The 16,021-nt window shown below is 38.4% G+C and overlaps 1 protein-coding gene across 3 annotated transcripts in view; it reads left to right on the top strand.

Annotated features, from left to right (window-relative positions):
- LOC127416656 (voltage-gated potassium channel subunit beta-1-like) overlaps nt 1-16,021 on the top strand; it is a 152,899-nt gene that overhangs the window by 132,874 nt on the left and 4,004 nt on the right. For all 3 annotated transcript variants that reach the window (XM_051656103.1, XM_051656100.1, XM_051656102.1), the window contains 7 exons: nt 776-855; nt 934-978; nt 3,666-3,710; nt 4,678-4,721; nt 7,868-7,954; nt 13,243-13,328; nt 15,791-15,911. In XM_051656103.1, coding sequence (XP_051512063.1) covers nt 776-855; nt 934-978; nt 3,666-3,710; nt 4,678-4,721; nt 7,868-7,954; nt 13,243-13,328; nt 15,791-15,911 — 508 coding nt within the window. The remainder of the gene's footprint in view (nt 1-775; nt 856-933; nt 979-3,665; nt 3,711-4,677; nt 4,722-7,867; nt 7,955-13,242; nt 13,329-15,790; nt 15,912-16,021) is intronic.

The raw sequence follows: 16,021 nt of genomic DNA, 5'->3' as shown, positions 1-16,021 counted from the left end.
CAATTACATTTTAACAGATGCCTCAAAAACTAAACAAAATGAAAAAGGACACACATACTCATACAGATACATTTACAAACACACTCTCCCCCAGTAATATATTCTTGCAAATTCACTTATTACCAACTCCACAACAAAACACACTGAGCCAAACTTATTCTTCAAATGTGTATGGGGGATTAATGGCCAGCTGTCAGGATAAATGAGTGAGACATGCTCCAACTGTGAGACTTCTCAAAGAGACACCCAAGAACCTGCTAAATCACTTAAAAGATTTCTTTAATCGATTGAAACACAATCACAACTTAAACAACTCAGATTGACTTCTTTGCTAAAATTCGCAAAAGGTTTTGGAAATGCCTTGCAAATCTCTTTTCAGTGTCGTTTTAATGGGAACCAGAGCAAAAATTGGGCCTAGTCATGTTGCAGTAAGCATTAACACCAAACACATGCTCTTAGGCCAATATGAATTTAATGCTTGTGTGGAAAACAAACAGAAGTTGCTCTTGCATTCATTACTTTTGCGTAGTGTTGCACCAGCACGCTAACTTGTTACTGAGACTTTATAGATTTTTAAGAGAGAAATTTTAAGGATTTTAGGTCTAAAAGTGAAAAATAGTGCAACATAACTAGCCAGTACACTCATTAAACATATACTTTGAGGGCACTGACATATAGGTTGACCCTTCTATGTCTCTATGTCTGCATACATGTGTGTGTGTGCGTGCGTGCGTGCGTGCATGCGTGTGTGTGCGTGTGTGTGTGTGTCTTCCAGGTGGCGGAACAGCTGATGACTATAGCGTATGAGAGCGGGGTGAACCTTTTTGACACAGCAGAGGTGTATGCTGCAGGAAAGTGAGTATGACTCGGCTCCAACAAGATTACCCAATTTTACTTTATGAGTCATAATTAACATCTCTGTGTCTGTTACAGAGCTGAAGTCATACTGGGGAACATCATCAAAAAGAAGGGTTGGAGGTACGGTTGTTCTTTGTGTGTCAAGAAATATCTGTGTAACTCAAGGTACAAGCTCTTCTTCAGTGGAATTGTACTGGAGCTCTTTTTATATTCCTTTGTAGTTGTTGTGTACCTGCTGACTCTAGCATCGCTTACATCTCATTAGTCAAACAGATCGTTCCCTCTGCACTGATAACGTCTTTGATCGCTAGGATGTTGCTCGTATGTATCGCTTGATTGATGCCAGCACACAAGTGTGTCCAGGTGAGGGTTGTTGCCAAGTTAATAACAACCCATTGTGATCAATTTCACAATGACAGTTTTTTTTGCTGACTTAGGAAAATTCCTCGAATGATTTGTCAGATGTAGTTGGTCTCATAATTTTTTAGATTCACAGCAGTTTCTTCACTTACACCATAAGCTGTGCAGTGGAGCACAGTTATTATAGATGGAAAGATATGGACTGTTTGCAATGGAATACTTGCATACTACTGTATACTTTGTAGTTTACACTGAATAATTCTTACTATTTCTTGAAAAATACTATTTGAAACAGTACGCATTTTGCAACAACAAACATCTCAAATAGTAGCTTGCTCATTTTCTTCACATGTGTAATATATGTACGTTTAATTCAGTGATTGGCATCCAGTTTCCCTCTTGGATTTTTTGTATACTTCAGTATTACTTCTCCTCTCTCTCGCTCACTCTCTTGTGTGTTCAATGTAATACATATCACATCAGACTGATACTTTGTGTTCAGATCTGCTCTGTGCCAAAACAAGCTGTTCTTCAGATTTCAGAACAACACACTATTATGCTGATAAATTCTCTTTTCCCACTTCAGAGAACATACACACATGAGTATCGTCCAGTGTCTGAGTATCCCACCAAATAAAAATTAATATATTCATCTGGACTGATCTTAGTAAATGTTTGATGGATATACATTAAAGCTGAAGTGGTCCTTGAGATCCACAGCTGTTCTGAAATAGAGCAGAGAAAGTTCAGTTCTTTTCACTTGGGAACTAGTTTACCAGCCGTTTCACCCTGCCATGATTTTTCTTTCTTTTCGTCAATTTGTTAGTTTCTTCCCTAATCTTTTATATCCTCATTCTCTCTCTTTCTCTATTTCTCTCTCTCTCTCTCTGACCCCGGTTTCATCTGGTATTAACATGCATCTCGGGTGATCCGATCACATGTGGTCAGTTGAGACACATCGCTGTTTATACCTGGTTGCTCAAATGCGTCTCCTGTGACCACTTGCGATCGGATTTGGAGGGGAGGGACTCTGATTCATGACATCATACATCAATCACTATGTAAGTGTGTTACTGCATGACATAAAAGCTCAAAAAATCCAGTAAAGACAAAGAAAGCGTGAAAAAAAAATGGAGTGCTATTTCTCCCAGATGCAACTGAAATTTTGTCTAAGCACCAAAGCAACATTTCGAGCAGAATTGTCTGTTATTTTAGTGGATTACATGTATTAAACTGAGCTGCAAATGTTCGTGCTTCTCATAAGTACCTGCATGTTGATTCCAGACACACTGAAGATCCCTGAAGTTTTAGTGTTTGTGTATGTATCAGCTTTTTTAAATTTTCAGACCGGACGGATATTTCTTTTTAAACCGCTAGTAACCGGCAAAGTTTAAACTGTTGGTTGATTGACAAGTGAGGGGTGGCACTTCGATGTTGCCATGATGAATACAGGACGCATTAGCGTTTACACCACAAATGTGATGTGTTCACATGCGTTTTTGACCACATTCGTATGTAGTTTTTGTGATCCAATACCAACGGGGTCTCTCTCTCTTTCTCTCTCTCTCTCTCTTGCTCTCCTTCTTCTTTCGGCTGCTCCCGTTAGGGGTTGCCACAGCGGACCATCCGTGATCCACATATTTGACTTGGCACAGGTTTTACGTTTTACTCTCTCTCTCTCTCTCTCTCTCTCTTTCTCTCTCCCTCTCTCTCCTATGTTCTAAATCCTGTTCCATTCCCCACTTCCCTCATAACCCAAATTCTCCCCTTCAGCCTTTCTTTCATTCTCTTTACCATTCATCCTCTTTTTTCCATTTCCATTTCGCACTTTCGGCCACATTCACTTTCATTGTCCCCATTCACTGCCATTGTAAGTGTATCACTGTATCCTCGATTTTTGCTTTTTTTTTTTAAAGAAAAGGAGGAAAGAGTCTAAATAAATTTTTGTGGTAACCAACATGCTGTCGATTGAACTTAACTTGCTTAACTTGTAGCTTAACTTGTTCTGAACCCGGAACATTCCTTTAAGTTTCTTGATTAAAATGAGCCTTGATTCTTTTGTAAGGTCGAAAATTAGACGGCAGCTCTCAGTTTCTCTTTGAGAAAAGTTAATGTAGGACACAGCGCGAGTTCACACTGATGAAAGCTCATTTACACCCATTTACAATGCAGATGAGCCAAAACAGCTACAGGCGAAGGTTATGCATGTGTCATCACAGAGCAATGGCATCTCTGTCTGTACAGTTGTGCCACAACAGCCTTCTTTCTGTTTAATAAAATCATAACACCACTGAATGGCCTACCAACTGTCCGACATGGACAGAAGCCAATTACTTTTTTATTTATTAATCAGTGTTTACTATCCTCAGAAGGTTATTTTGGAAAATTTGGGCATAAATTATAGCTCTCTATTAACTTGTTCTTTTCTCCTCTTATCTTTTCTCAAGGCGATCCAGTCTGGTTATAACCACAAAGCTCTACTGGGGTGGAAAGTGAGTAACCTAATTTGCATACAACATCCATGTCACCTCCTGGAGAAATTGCTTTCTATGGAGTACTATGGAGTAACTAGGGGATGTTCAGATCAAATGTTCAGCACAAAAAAAAAAAAAAAAAAATTAGCAAGACTCAGTGCAAAAAATAGAACATCACATTGAAACAGTGAAGCGACCCAATACTGTTATATTAAATATCAGCACAGTTTGAATGCTGCTTTTTCAGTCAGATTGAGTAACTTACATTTTAGACACAGTTTGGCTAGCTATTTTTTTATTTTTTGTGCTATGCCAATGAAAATAGTTCTAAAAGAACTTCTGCTTTGAAGTTAAAGCAGGATTAACTGTTGCGTGTCAGCTAGCAAACCCAAAGTGATACAAAGAGTGTAGTGTCCCAAAATATACATACAAAACACAATATATAATATATTCAAAATATCGAAACGCGGCTTGCCTGGAAGGACCGGAAATAACTGTTGCATAAAATTTCATAACTCTCACTCTGTTCCATATTCTAAAAAGCAGCACACTTAACGCTGACATCTGTGGATTTTCTATATTTCATAAATGCCTTGCTCAGGTCAAAAACTGACCTAGCGTTTTCTCTATCAGTCCAGTGTGTGTAGGTATTCTGGTAGTAGGAGAGCAAGAGTGCAGCTGGAGAGCACGATAAGACTAAAGAAAAGGCTTGTTCCATTTTTCTGCCAATCTCTCTCATGAATAATAACAGCTTTTAGTATGCCAGAAAAATTCTGGGATTTTCTTGTATTACGAAGTTTAAAAGTGAACATTTGCGAAAAGGTGAAAATTCTGGCAAAAAGAGGACATGATTAGAAGCTAGGCTGAACAACTTTGCTCTGATTGAGATTTTGCCCCAGCATAGCTTTCTGATGTACTGTGTGCGTGTGTGTGTGCGTGTGTGTGCGTGCGTGCATGTGTGCGTGTGTCTCGTTTTTCACCACAGAGCAGAGACAGAACGAGGCCTCTCCAGGAAACATATTATTGAAGGTGAAGTACAAATTCCTCCTTTCAAAAGACTCTCACTTTCTATCTGTATGATGATTTGTTCAAGAAACACAGCTGGTGTGTTTGACATACTTGGTTCCACACTGGGCATTTATTGAGTGGATTTAAAGTCAGTATGAAACACTATTCGCGAACCATTTTCAACCTAGTCTCAGGCGCTACAACACCTGTGCATTTTATTTACTTACACACAAATCACGACTACAATGGCTGATTGTGACTTTAAAAACACATATTTTTCACACTATTACTAACAATGCTATGTTATGATATCGAAACACTTTTACTTTAATGCATCATTTGAAAAACTATACATTTTAACACTTGTATTACAGACCCAGCTAAATTTACACTCTTTGCGGTAGCTCACCTAATAGAGTGTTGAACTTTGGACTCTGAAGACCATGGTTCAATACCAGTCAAGCACGCAAGCTGACATGTGAGATAAGAGTGTCATAGAAGTGAAACGAGATGACGTGGTTACTTCAGAAAATGTGCTTTTCATTTCTCATTTGCTTTTAGGATACTATCCGTTAGGTTTAGGTGTTGGTTTAGGGTAAGGATGTCTGTTTATGTCTACCTCTCATTTCATTTTAGATCATTATTGGTTAGTTTTAGGTTAAAGTTTTAGGTTAGGGAGGAACGTTTTACTCATTAAAATCTCGTGCCTTATTACAGTTGAAAACTAAGATAAATTTGTGATGTCATCTAAATAGGAAAAATCCTTTCCTAGGCAGAGCAATTTATTGCATTTTGATTTATTTTTCATTTGGATAAATGTGCATTGATGAATTATGCACAATGAAACAGGAATGTGCTTTAAGGTAGTAAATAAGGTCAGGTTTAATGTCATATCGCTGTAGCATGCAGAACTTACAGATAGCACACTGAGGACATATACTATAACATTATCAGTCACAGAACACACACAAATCAAAACACATCAATCACAATCATCCAGCAGAAAGCCAAGATGCAAGCAAGTCATGCATGTCTGACCTTTCAAAAAGAAAGAACTTTTTTGCATAATTTACTTCTGACTAAATTTCTTCTGACACAAGCAAGTGCCTTGAATTCTGAGGTAAACAGATTATTAATGGTGGGGAACAAGAGTGACATAAAATTCCAGCATGCTGTGACAGCACCGACTCATTCTATTACATCAAAATAATTGTATACAATCAATAAGATGTATGTGAACCATTCATATTACAAAATGCACTCTGTAATTGTTTTCCTTAAAGTTTTACCCTGAAAGAAATGAATGGTACTTTCAAAAAATATTTTTTAAGTCATGTACACTCACATAAGATGAAGAATCCAATGACATCAGTAGGCACATTTCTACAGTGTTATCGTTAAATGAAAACTTTTGCTTTTGTATGATAGTGCATCCATGCCACAAGGTGTAAGTATTAGTCTAAGACAACTGCCATATTAACCTGTACAACATAGATGAAAAACTACTTAGTGCACCTTCAATTATTGCCCTGTAATGCTAGCTACATTGTAACACATCAATGCTATTACTGTAGGGTCAGTTACTTTGTGTGAAGGCACAGAACTAATACACACCCCTGGCCTAGATATTCAGGGTTACAGCAAGATGTATAAGATGAATGATTGGGTGTATGTGCTGCACTGCCCTTTATTTTTCATCCATGCCAGCAAGTTTGGAGCCAGAAACATATTTTACAAACCCAGAGCTGGGGATGCATTGGACTACACCACCTGCAGCTCCCTCCATTTGGAGCATGCCTGTGAACACACCAGCTGTATTATTTCAATCACTGCATTGGGTTCAGCCATTGGTCTGGTTAGGCTGCAAAGCACGCTCACACTTGCATACATGTATACACACAAATAAGAGAAGAATGACTCATTTTTGGTCTTTGATACACATTTTTGGCAAATAAGTTCAGACACACAATCTGTTTCTCGGTATACACAGATATTATGAAACACCCACTCAAATTAGCTTTTGACCATTTAGACTCCATCACAGTAAAATGTACCGAATGTCAAAAAATAGGCTGAAAGGGATGATGATTTGTCCAATAGATGCTTTAACCCTAATTTTCTTTTAAGATTAACTTATAGATCCCAATGATTTATGTGTAAAAATAATAATAGTAATTTCAATATTACAGAGCATGCACATTTCCTAATTCTGATTTAGGCATAGCCATCAACACTCATAGAGAGAACAGTGTTGTAGAGCAATAGTTCAGTTGTGCTGAAACAGACAGACTGAATAAATGTATCTCATCCTGCTGTGGGAAAGGCAGGATGTTGTCAGCTGTGCTGACACCGTTGTGCTACCCTGTGCTATATTATTGATCGATCTCAGATCTTTCCTTGGCTTGCCTGTTTCTCAAACTGCTGACAACCACCGTGATTCCCTGTCTGAAGTAACTGTAAAGCCTCATCTAACCACAGATTGCTGATCCTGTGTGAATCTTTAGAGATGGTCACAGAAAATAATCTAGCCCCAAACACTCTTCATTACATTCAACAATCAATCCAGCCCCCTCCAAATTAATGTTCATTGGGGAATGGTGACAAAGACAGAGAAACGAAGAGAGAGTGTGCCCTGGGGCCTTGTATAGGAAGGGCTTAATTACTACAGAGTCCAGCAGGCTCACGCAGCTGGGGGTACCTCATCTGTGCAGCTTAATTAAGTAGGAAAGTTTATCCCCATTGTGGTGAGAGGGTGATAGTTAAAAGCCAGTTAGATGTAAATGTATTTAGATATAGCCAGTTATGCCACATTAGGAATTTGACCCAAGTATAATAACGTGCCATCATTTTGCCAGTGCAATCAACCTGTCAGAGGCACAGGTGATGGCAATGAATAAACTTGCATGTAGGCGCCTTTGCTCAATGAATCTAGCACTGGAACTGTGTTTCTTGCTACATCATGTTACGAGGGATTGCATTTCTCCAAACTGTTTAAAGTCCTCATCAAACTCTATGATCTGTCATTGTGCATGCAAAAGTTCAGGACACACCTGTCTCTCAGGTGCAACTAATCATGTTACATTGTTGGGTAAACACTGGCAGATTTTCTGAAAGGGAACACAAACAAATACCCACACACATTTAACAATGACCGTTTTCTATTTCAGGTCTCAAGGGTTCTCTGCAGAGAATGCAACTGGAATATGTAGATGTGGTCTTTGCCAACCGTCCCGATAGCAACACACCAATGGAGGGTGAGTTGGGTTATGGAAACAAAATAAGTATTTATTCTCTGCAATATGTTTAATATGAAAATCTTTGTGTTTGGGGAACTGTCTGTGGTTTAGCTGGAAGACTTTTGTAGGCTAACAATTCTTTCAGTGGTTTGTCAAAGTTTTCTCTTGAAGGAATATTTTTTGACTTTCACTTAAGCACTTTGGGGCACTCTGAGAAAGTGCTGGAATGTTAGAGATGACAATACTTCATCAAAAGCCAGATAAGTACAAAAGAATGAGTCTGTCAGACTAAAAGATTTGGTGCCCTGCAGGCACATATCCATTGAAGAACTGAGTCCTTTGAAAGATGTGGTCATGATAACAGGGTTACGATTAAGTGCAGTCCCCAGGGTGCCATCACAGTAATAACTCTGAATAACCTGACTTCTTACTGGTACGCAGGGCAGGCAATACAACCAGAAGACCAACACATCATTGTTAAGGACACCCCCCCCCCCCCCCCAGGTCCTTTTTTTATACAAACAACAGAATAGTCTCTGAAACAGAACAAACCAGTCTCAAAATGTCAAGCAATGACAATAGCAAAATGTGTGATTTAGAGAAATCAGAAGAAATTTATTAAAATTATTATCTGCTTCAAGTGCCTTTTACAGGTTATGAGAGACATATTCTCAGTAGGGCAGAATGAGGAGAGGAGAGATAACAGAGCCAGCCTTCATGACCCTCATAAAGGATGTACCAGCTGTTGTAACAACAGATTAAATACCAGTACTGAGGAAGTTACTTTGAAACTGTAGCTTCCCCAGCTGCTCATTACTTAAAGTAGTTAAACTACAGTCATGCTACTCTTTTAAAAAGTAGTCAGGTACACTATAAGCTACTAACAAAAAGTAGCTAAGTACATTAAAGCTATTTGAAGAAAATATTTGTATATACTGTATTTAAAAATTGAATTCTGATAGAATTCAATAACATCATCTGATAGTTATATACACGATCAACCACAACATTAAAACCACCTGCCTAATATTGTGTAGGTCCCCCTCGTGTCGCCAAAACAGCGCCAACACGCATCTCAGAATAGATGGGCTGGTTTTGAGTATTTCTGTAACTGCTGATCTGCTGGGATTTTCACACACAACAGTCTCTAGGATTTAATCTGAATGGTGCCAAAAACAAAAAACATCCAGTGAGTAGCAGTTCTGTGGACAGAAATGCCTTGTTGATGAGAGAGGTCAACAGAGAATGGCCAGACTGGTTAGAACTGACAAAATCTACAGTAACTCAGATAACCGCCCTGTACAATTGTGTTGGGAAGAATAGCATCTCACAATGCTATTCTGAGATGCTGGTTGCTGCTGTTTTGGCGACACGAGGGGGACCTACACAATATTAGGCAGGTGGATTTAATGTTGTGATGATCGGTGCATTTAATAAGGGTGACAATTTATGAAAATGTACCATGGTTTTAATACAGTATCCATATTTAACTATGGTATTTGTAGTAAAACTACAGTAATCACAAAATTAACAGTGGTTACTAGTCATGGCTACTACAATATTACTATAGTAAATCCCTGGTTACTATATAAATACTACAGTTAAACTGTAGTAAAATCATGATTAACTGTAAAAAATAACTTAAAACATGGTTACTACAGTTCTTACAATAATACCATGTAATATTACATTTTTATATTTTCTCTGAAATTTTCTTTAGATCTTCTTGAACCCCCTCAGTTTACACCCTTGTGGAAGGTGCCCCACTTTGTGCCTGATGGGCTGACACCCTAACACCAACCATATTGAACTTGTAAAACTGATCAGCTTGCTAGGTACAAAGTGGGGCAACTTGAGTTTATCACAATATGAAGTATGCTAAACAAAGTCCATCTAACTTAGCATTTAAGGGTAAGAAAGCAAGTTTTTTTTCCATCTTCTCTCTAGTGAGCTCAGCAATATTATCTTGTTAGGCAGGATCAGTGTGATCCTCTGGTAATTTATGTAGTGCTTAGATCTGTTTTGCTGTGAAGAATTCAGGGCTTAGTGATATATCAAAGCTCTGTGCTGAATTCCAAGGTCACCCTGACTCAGCCGACTGTTTAAAACATCCCCACTTTCACATGCTTTTACAGCTCTCACTCTATCACGTCTCAGACACACAGAATTTAACAACTGTTCCTGCCAACTTAGAACCCTAAGATGTTTTTTTTCTAATGTTACTTCCCCTTACTGTTTTTAGATTAATTTTCTTTCCCCAAATCTCATGCACCTTTCATACCTCATCCTGTCCTGTTTTGTGCAAACTATATATGTTATTTATATCCTCTCCTCTTTTCTGCATTGAAAAAAAAAGTATATTCTATAATCAGTATATTTGTCTTGTTTTGCAGTAAATATATCTAAATATCCTTAAAACAAAATTAAGTCACTTGAAAGCAAAATTTCCATACAATTTTAAGACTTGTTTTCAGAGAATGTTCTTGAATATCCCATCTGGCACCAACAATCATGCCTTGGTCCAAATCACGAGTTCACATTTTTTTCCTATTTCTGATGTTTGATGTGAACATTAACTGAAGCTCCTGTCCTATATCTGCATGATTTTATGCACTGCACTGCAGCCACATGATTGGCTGATTAGATAATTGCATGGATGATTGTTGGTGCCAGATGGGCTGGTTTGAGTATTTCTGTAACTGCTGATCTCCTGGGATTTTTGTGCACAACAGTCTCTTGTGTATAGAGAATGATGCCAAAAACAAAAGACATCCAGTGAGGGGCAGTTCTGCGGATGGAAACGCCTTGTTGATGAGAGTGGTCAACAGAACAGCCAGACTGGTTCGAACTGACAAAGTCTACGTTAACTCAGATAACCGCTCTGTACGATTGTGGTGAGAAGAATAGCATCTCAGAATGCTATTCTAAGATGTGGGTTGGCATTGTTTTGGCGGCACGAGGGGAACCTACACAATATTAGGCAGGCGGTTTTAATGTTGTGGCTGATCAGTGTATAAAGCTTTAGAAAATCAGATTTTTTCATCAAATTGTTTGTTTCCAGGAGTGTTGGTCATTCATTTTTTGTGACATTACAGACATTACAGCTGATTATTGTAAAGCTGAATAAATAATTCTGATTCAAAGTAATGGCCAGCATCATCCAACCACTGCCAACCATGTTAAAATAAAATGTAGCATTATAAATTCTGATTCTAAGTATTGATTACCATTGTCCCATGTCTGCCAAACATGTTAAGTGGTCCAAACATCATCTGCAGCCTGAAACTGAACTTTTGGTTGGATTTTAGGAGTGAATGCACTTAGCTGTATAGAAAGCTATAGGATGTCCCCTTGCTCCCTATTTTGTGCCCATTGTACAAAGGGGCCTCGGTTTGTGACTGGCAGGCAGCAGATGCCCTAACCCCTCCCCCACCCTAATCCTAACCATATGGAGCCTATAAGGCTGAGTAGCCTGAGGGGAACAACGTATGGCACCTTTCTCCCATCGTGCTATTTCATGAATGACAACCACTAGTGTGCTGTCTATCTGCACTGGTCTCAGAACAGTTTAAATGAACCTTATTTTCATCCTAACTCGATATAAAGCCTCTGAAAGCAAACATTTTTAGCATTTGGATGAACCTATTGATTCTCAATGTGAAAATACACAGTAAATATAGGTTTGCATTTACTAATATTACTTAATAGAACCATATTGTACAGTGATAACAAAATAAAATCTAACAAAATTTTTATTAAAATGAAGCTAAATGACCCACAGATGTGTTAATGTTGAAAGTTATTCAAAATAACAACCATGTTTTTTCAACTTTTCAGGAAATAATGTCCCAAAATCCACAAATGTTCATGTTTATCAGCACGCTGACACAAGAAAAATTTATGAAGTTTTTAACACGGCAATTTCAAACAAAACTAGAGACACATGTGGACGTGGGGTCGTATGAGGATAAAGGTCAACTTGCTTAGTTTAAGCATGTATGTCTAGTCTTTAAGATCCATTAATATTTACAGTGGCGGATATTTATTCTAATTTCAAGAAATCTTACTAAAGTATTTTTTGTTTACGCCTTTGACAGATTATTTTAATTGAAGTTTTTGCAATGTTTTCGTGTGTTTGGTTTGCTTCAAGGCCAGTATATGTCTTTTATCTGAAAAGAGCTATTGCTGTTCCAAGAGAAACTGAAGACAATACTGTAGGTCAGAGAGCCATCTTCAGTGTGTCTCTTTCGAATTTGTACCTGCTAGAACTCTTTCTCTCTCTGTCTTTCTCTCTCTTTCTCTTAGTCATGGACAGGCTGATAACTATGCAGTGCTTTGCTTCTGCATTGATGCGTAAAGTGTCCAGAGTTTAGTATGGGCTCCTCACTGTGTGTGCAATGCATTTTAAAGTTCCTCAGTGGCTCTGCAGTCCTCTGACTCTGTCTCTCTCTGTCTTTTTCTTTTCTTGCTCTTTATCTCTTTCGTACCTCTAATGCAGGAACAAGCTGATTTCCATTTCATCAGCCCGTAGGGTAAAAGCTGAAGGGAATATAAAGTTACGCTGTAGTTAATCATGCATTTATTCCGCAAGAGTGCACTTATTGAATTGAGTGAAATCACATCGAATGAAGTCAAGTTTAACTTAATCAACTCGAGCTCAGACACATCAAATAAAACTATATTGAACCAAACCAGATTTAGCCACCTCCTGAAAATAGTAGAAAAAGACATAGAGAGCCGAATTTTACAGTTCTATTTATTTTACTAACTTCTGCTTGCCGCAGCCCAACTAGGCATACTTCTCTCTCTCGCTGTTCCCCCACTATGTCATCTTCTCTCTCAAGTTAACACCCCCCATTGCAAACACAGAGTCTGCTTGTTTGGAGATGTTTAACTATACACTTTTTTATTATACACATCCTGATGACTCTTCAAGCTGACAAGAAACGGTAATAGTCAGAGAAGGAAAAGGAAAGGGAGGAAAGGGATATTTCACCTAAAAATGAAAGTCTGTCATTATTAACCCTCATATTGCTCTAAACCAGTATGACTTTCTTTCTTCTGTGGAGCACAAAAGGCAGAATGTTAGCCTCAGTCACCATTCACTTTCATAGCATCTTTTTTCTGTACAGTAAAAGTGATGGTGACTGAGGCTGTCATTTTGATCAACATCTCCTTTTGTGTCTCACAGAATAAAGCAAGTCAAAAAGGTTTGGAAAATCATGGGGGTGAAGAACAAAGTTTTGCTGCATGTCTGGTAACAGCACTGGCTTTGTGCATTTTTTTTTTTTTTTTTGTTTCCCCAGAGATTGTCAGAGCCATGACCTATGTGATAAACCAAGGCATGTCTATGTACTGGGGTACCTCAAGATGGACCGCTATGGAAATAATGGTGGGTTGAAGCATTTTCATAAACCTCAGTGTTATGGGGAATTCCTTTAGCAAGTTACCCTGTAGAACACAGCATTTCAGTAGAAATCTACTGTATCACTAAGATGAGATGACTTTTATCCATTTAAACCCACAAACTTGCCGTTGTTAGTGCCATGCTCTACCAGTTAAGCTACAGAACCTGACAACATTAAAAGAAAAATATTTTTTCAATCAATTTTAGGATGAAACATAGCGGAACATAGACTATATTTGGACAGATATTGGCTGCTCCCATTTTAAGGAGCCCTGCAGAGCTCACACAAAAGATCCAAGCGTCGGCTTTGATCTCTAACTAAGCACTCTGTGGTGTGGTGTTTCACCTGGCAAGAACTCGGCATATCACTGATTATTGACTTTCTGTATAAATATAAATAGAAACAGGCACTTCGGAGGGCAAACAGGATTTGCATTGACAACAGAATAGCACTTCTTGTGTATTTTGTTCACTTCACATATTTTTAGCCCTGAAGTCAGTGTTCGCCAGTATTGTATGCTGCTGTAATTGCAAAGTAGCACAAAGCAAGTTTGCACAAACTGATATGTTGTAATTAAGTACTGGCATTATTAATTCATGGGTGATAAATTGAGGCTTGATCAGGGATTTTACAGGAACAGCCAGCAAGGAGACATAGAGATGACCTGTAATTTGTGTGACAGTGATAATAGCATGTTCTGGTGTCACGCCAGATCCATCCCATGCAGCACTCCCACAACTGGAACATAGGTTTACATCATGGAACGTGTAAATGATAGCACATTGCAAATGCTAAAATCAAAGGAGAGAGATCATGAGAGCTCAGTATGTGCATATATTTTAGCACTTGCATGCACAAAAAAAGGTGTGAATAGGGTAAACATCAGTTATGTAATATAACTATGTATATGTACTGTATATATGATGAGAAAAATATTTGCATTCAAAGTGTGATATCTTGAATATCTGCTGCCCTGGAGTCCTAGTGGAGAAATTATGAAAGCATCCTTGAGATCATATGTCTGAATAACACGTATTACAATTATAAAGTGGACCAAAGAAGAATTTGGACACTTAAACCACACTTAGAAATGTATGAATTCCTTTGTGTTATATAACAAAATACACACACAAAATCAAGTTTGTAAGGCTTCAAATACATTCTGTATATTGTTTAAAAATTATAAAGGTTTTTGGAAATTTTCTGGTTGTTAAACCTTGTGATACATAAATAATATGATGCAATACACCTGTAGTTGCTCTTCTAGGGCATCTTTGTGGGGAAACTGACTTCATACATCCACTAAAAAAGAGACCAGACCAGTTTGGTTAAAAAATTGAAAAAAATAAAATAAAATAAATGCCTCAGAAAAGTGAGATTATCTCTGAGAAAAGGCCACGCATCTTTTGGTTGCAGATACCTCTTTGATATTTTATTATCCATGTCATACAATTAAATTCATACATTTTAAGTGTGACTTAAGTATCCAAAAGTGTCCAAATATGTTTGGGACCACTGTACATAAACCGATCAGCCACAACATTAAAACCACCTGCCTAATATTGTGTAGGTCCCCCTCATGCTGCCAAAAGAGCGCCAACCCACATCACAGAATAACATTCTGAGATGCTATTCTTCTCACCACAATTGTACAGAGCGGTTATCAGAGTTACTGTTGACTTTGTCAGTCTGGCCATTCTTTGTTGACCTCTCTCATCAACAAGGTGTTTCCATCTGCAGAACTGCTACTCACTGGATGTTGTTTGTTTTTGCCACCATTCTGAGTAAATTCTAGAGACTGTTGTGCATGAAAATCCCAGGAGATCAGTAGTTACAGAAATACTCAAACCAGCCCGTCTGGCATCAACAATTATGCCACGCTCCAAATCACGGAGATCACATTTTTTCTCCATTCTGATGGTTGATGTGAACATTAATTGAAGCTCCTGACCCGTATCTGCATGATTTTATGCACTGCACTGCTGCCACACGATTGGCTGATTAGATAATCGCATGGATGATTGTTGGTGCCAGATGAGCTGGTTTGAGTTTTTCTGTAACTGCTGATCTCCTGGGATTTTCACACAGAAGCCTCTAGAATTTGCTCAGAATGGTGCCAAAAACAAAACAAATCCAGTGATGGGCATTTCTGTGGATGGAAACGCTTTGTTGATGAGAGAGATCAACAGAGAATGGCCAGACTGGTTCGAACTGACAAAGTCTATGGTAACTCAGATAACTGCTCTGTACAATTGTGGTGAGAAGAATATAATCTCAGAATGCTATTCTGAGATGTGGGTTGGTGCTGTTTTGGCAGCACGAGGGGGACCTACACAATATTAGGCAGGTGGTTTAAATTTTGTGGCTGATCGGTGTATGTGCAACGAATGGCTGAAGGATAAAGCTTGTAAATAAATAGTTATTCGCTTTTCTCTTTTCTCTGTAGGAGGCGTACTCCGTAGCCAGGCAGTTTAACTTGGTTCCTCCAGTGTGTGAGCAGGCTGAGTATCATCTCTTCCAGAGGGAGAAGGTGGAAGTACAGCTGCCAGAGCTCTACCATAAGATAGGCAGGTGTCAATCATCAATCCATCATCAGTCTACATTTACTCACCAAACCCCCTCTATAAATACATTCTTTCCAAATACGATGTTGTCACATTAATCACTGACAGCATGC

The sequence above is a fragment of the Myxocyprinus asiaticus genome, chromosome 26, assembly GCF_019703515.2.
Source record: "Myxocyprinus asiaticus isolate MX2 ecotype Aquarium Trade chromosome 26, UBuf_Myxa_2, whole genome shotgun sequence".
Taxonomy (NCBI): Eukaryota; Metazoa; Chordata; class Actinopteri; order Cypriniformes; family Catostomidae; genus Myxocyprinus; species Myxocyprinus asiaticus.
The sequence above is the reverse complement of the archived record's forward strand: the minus strand, read 5'-3'. Positions and strand labels throughout refer to the sequence as shown.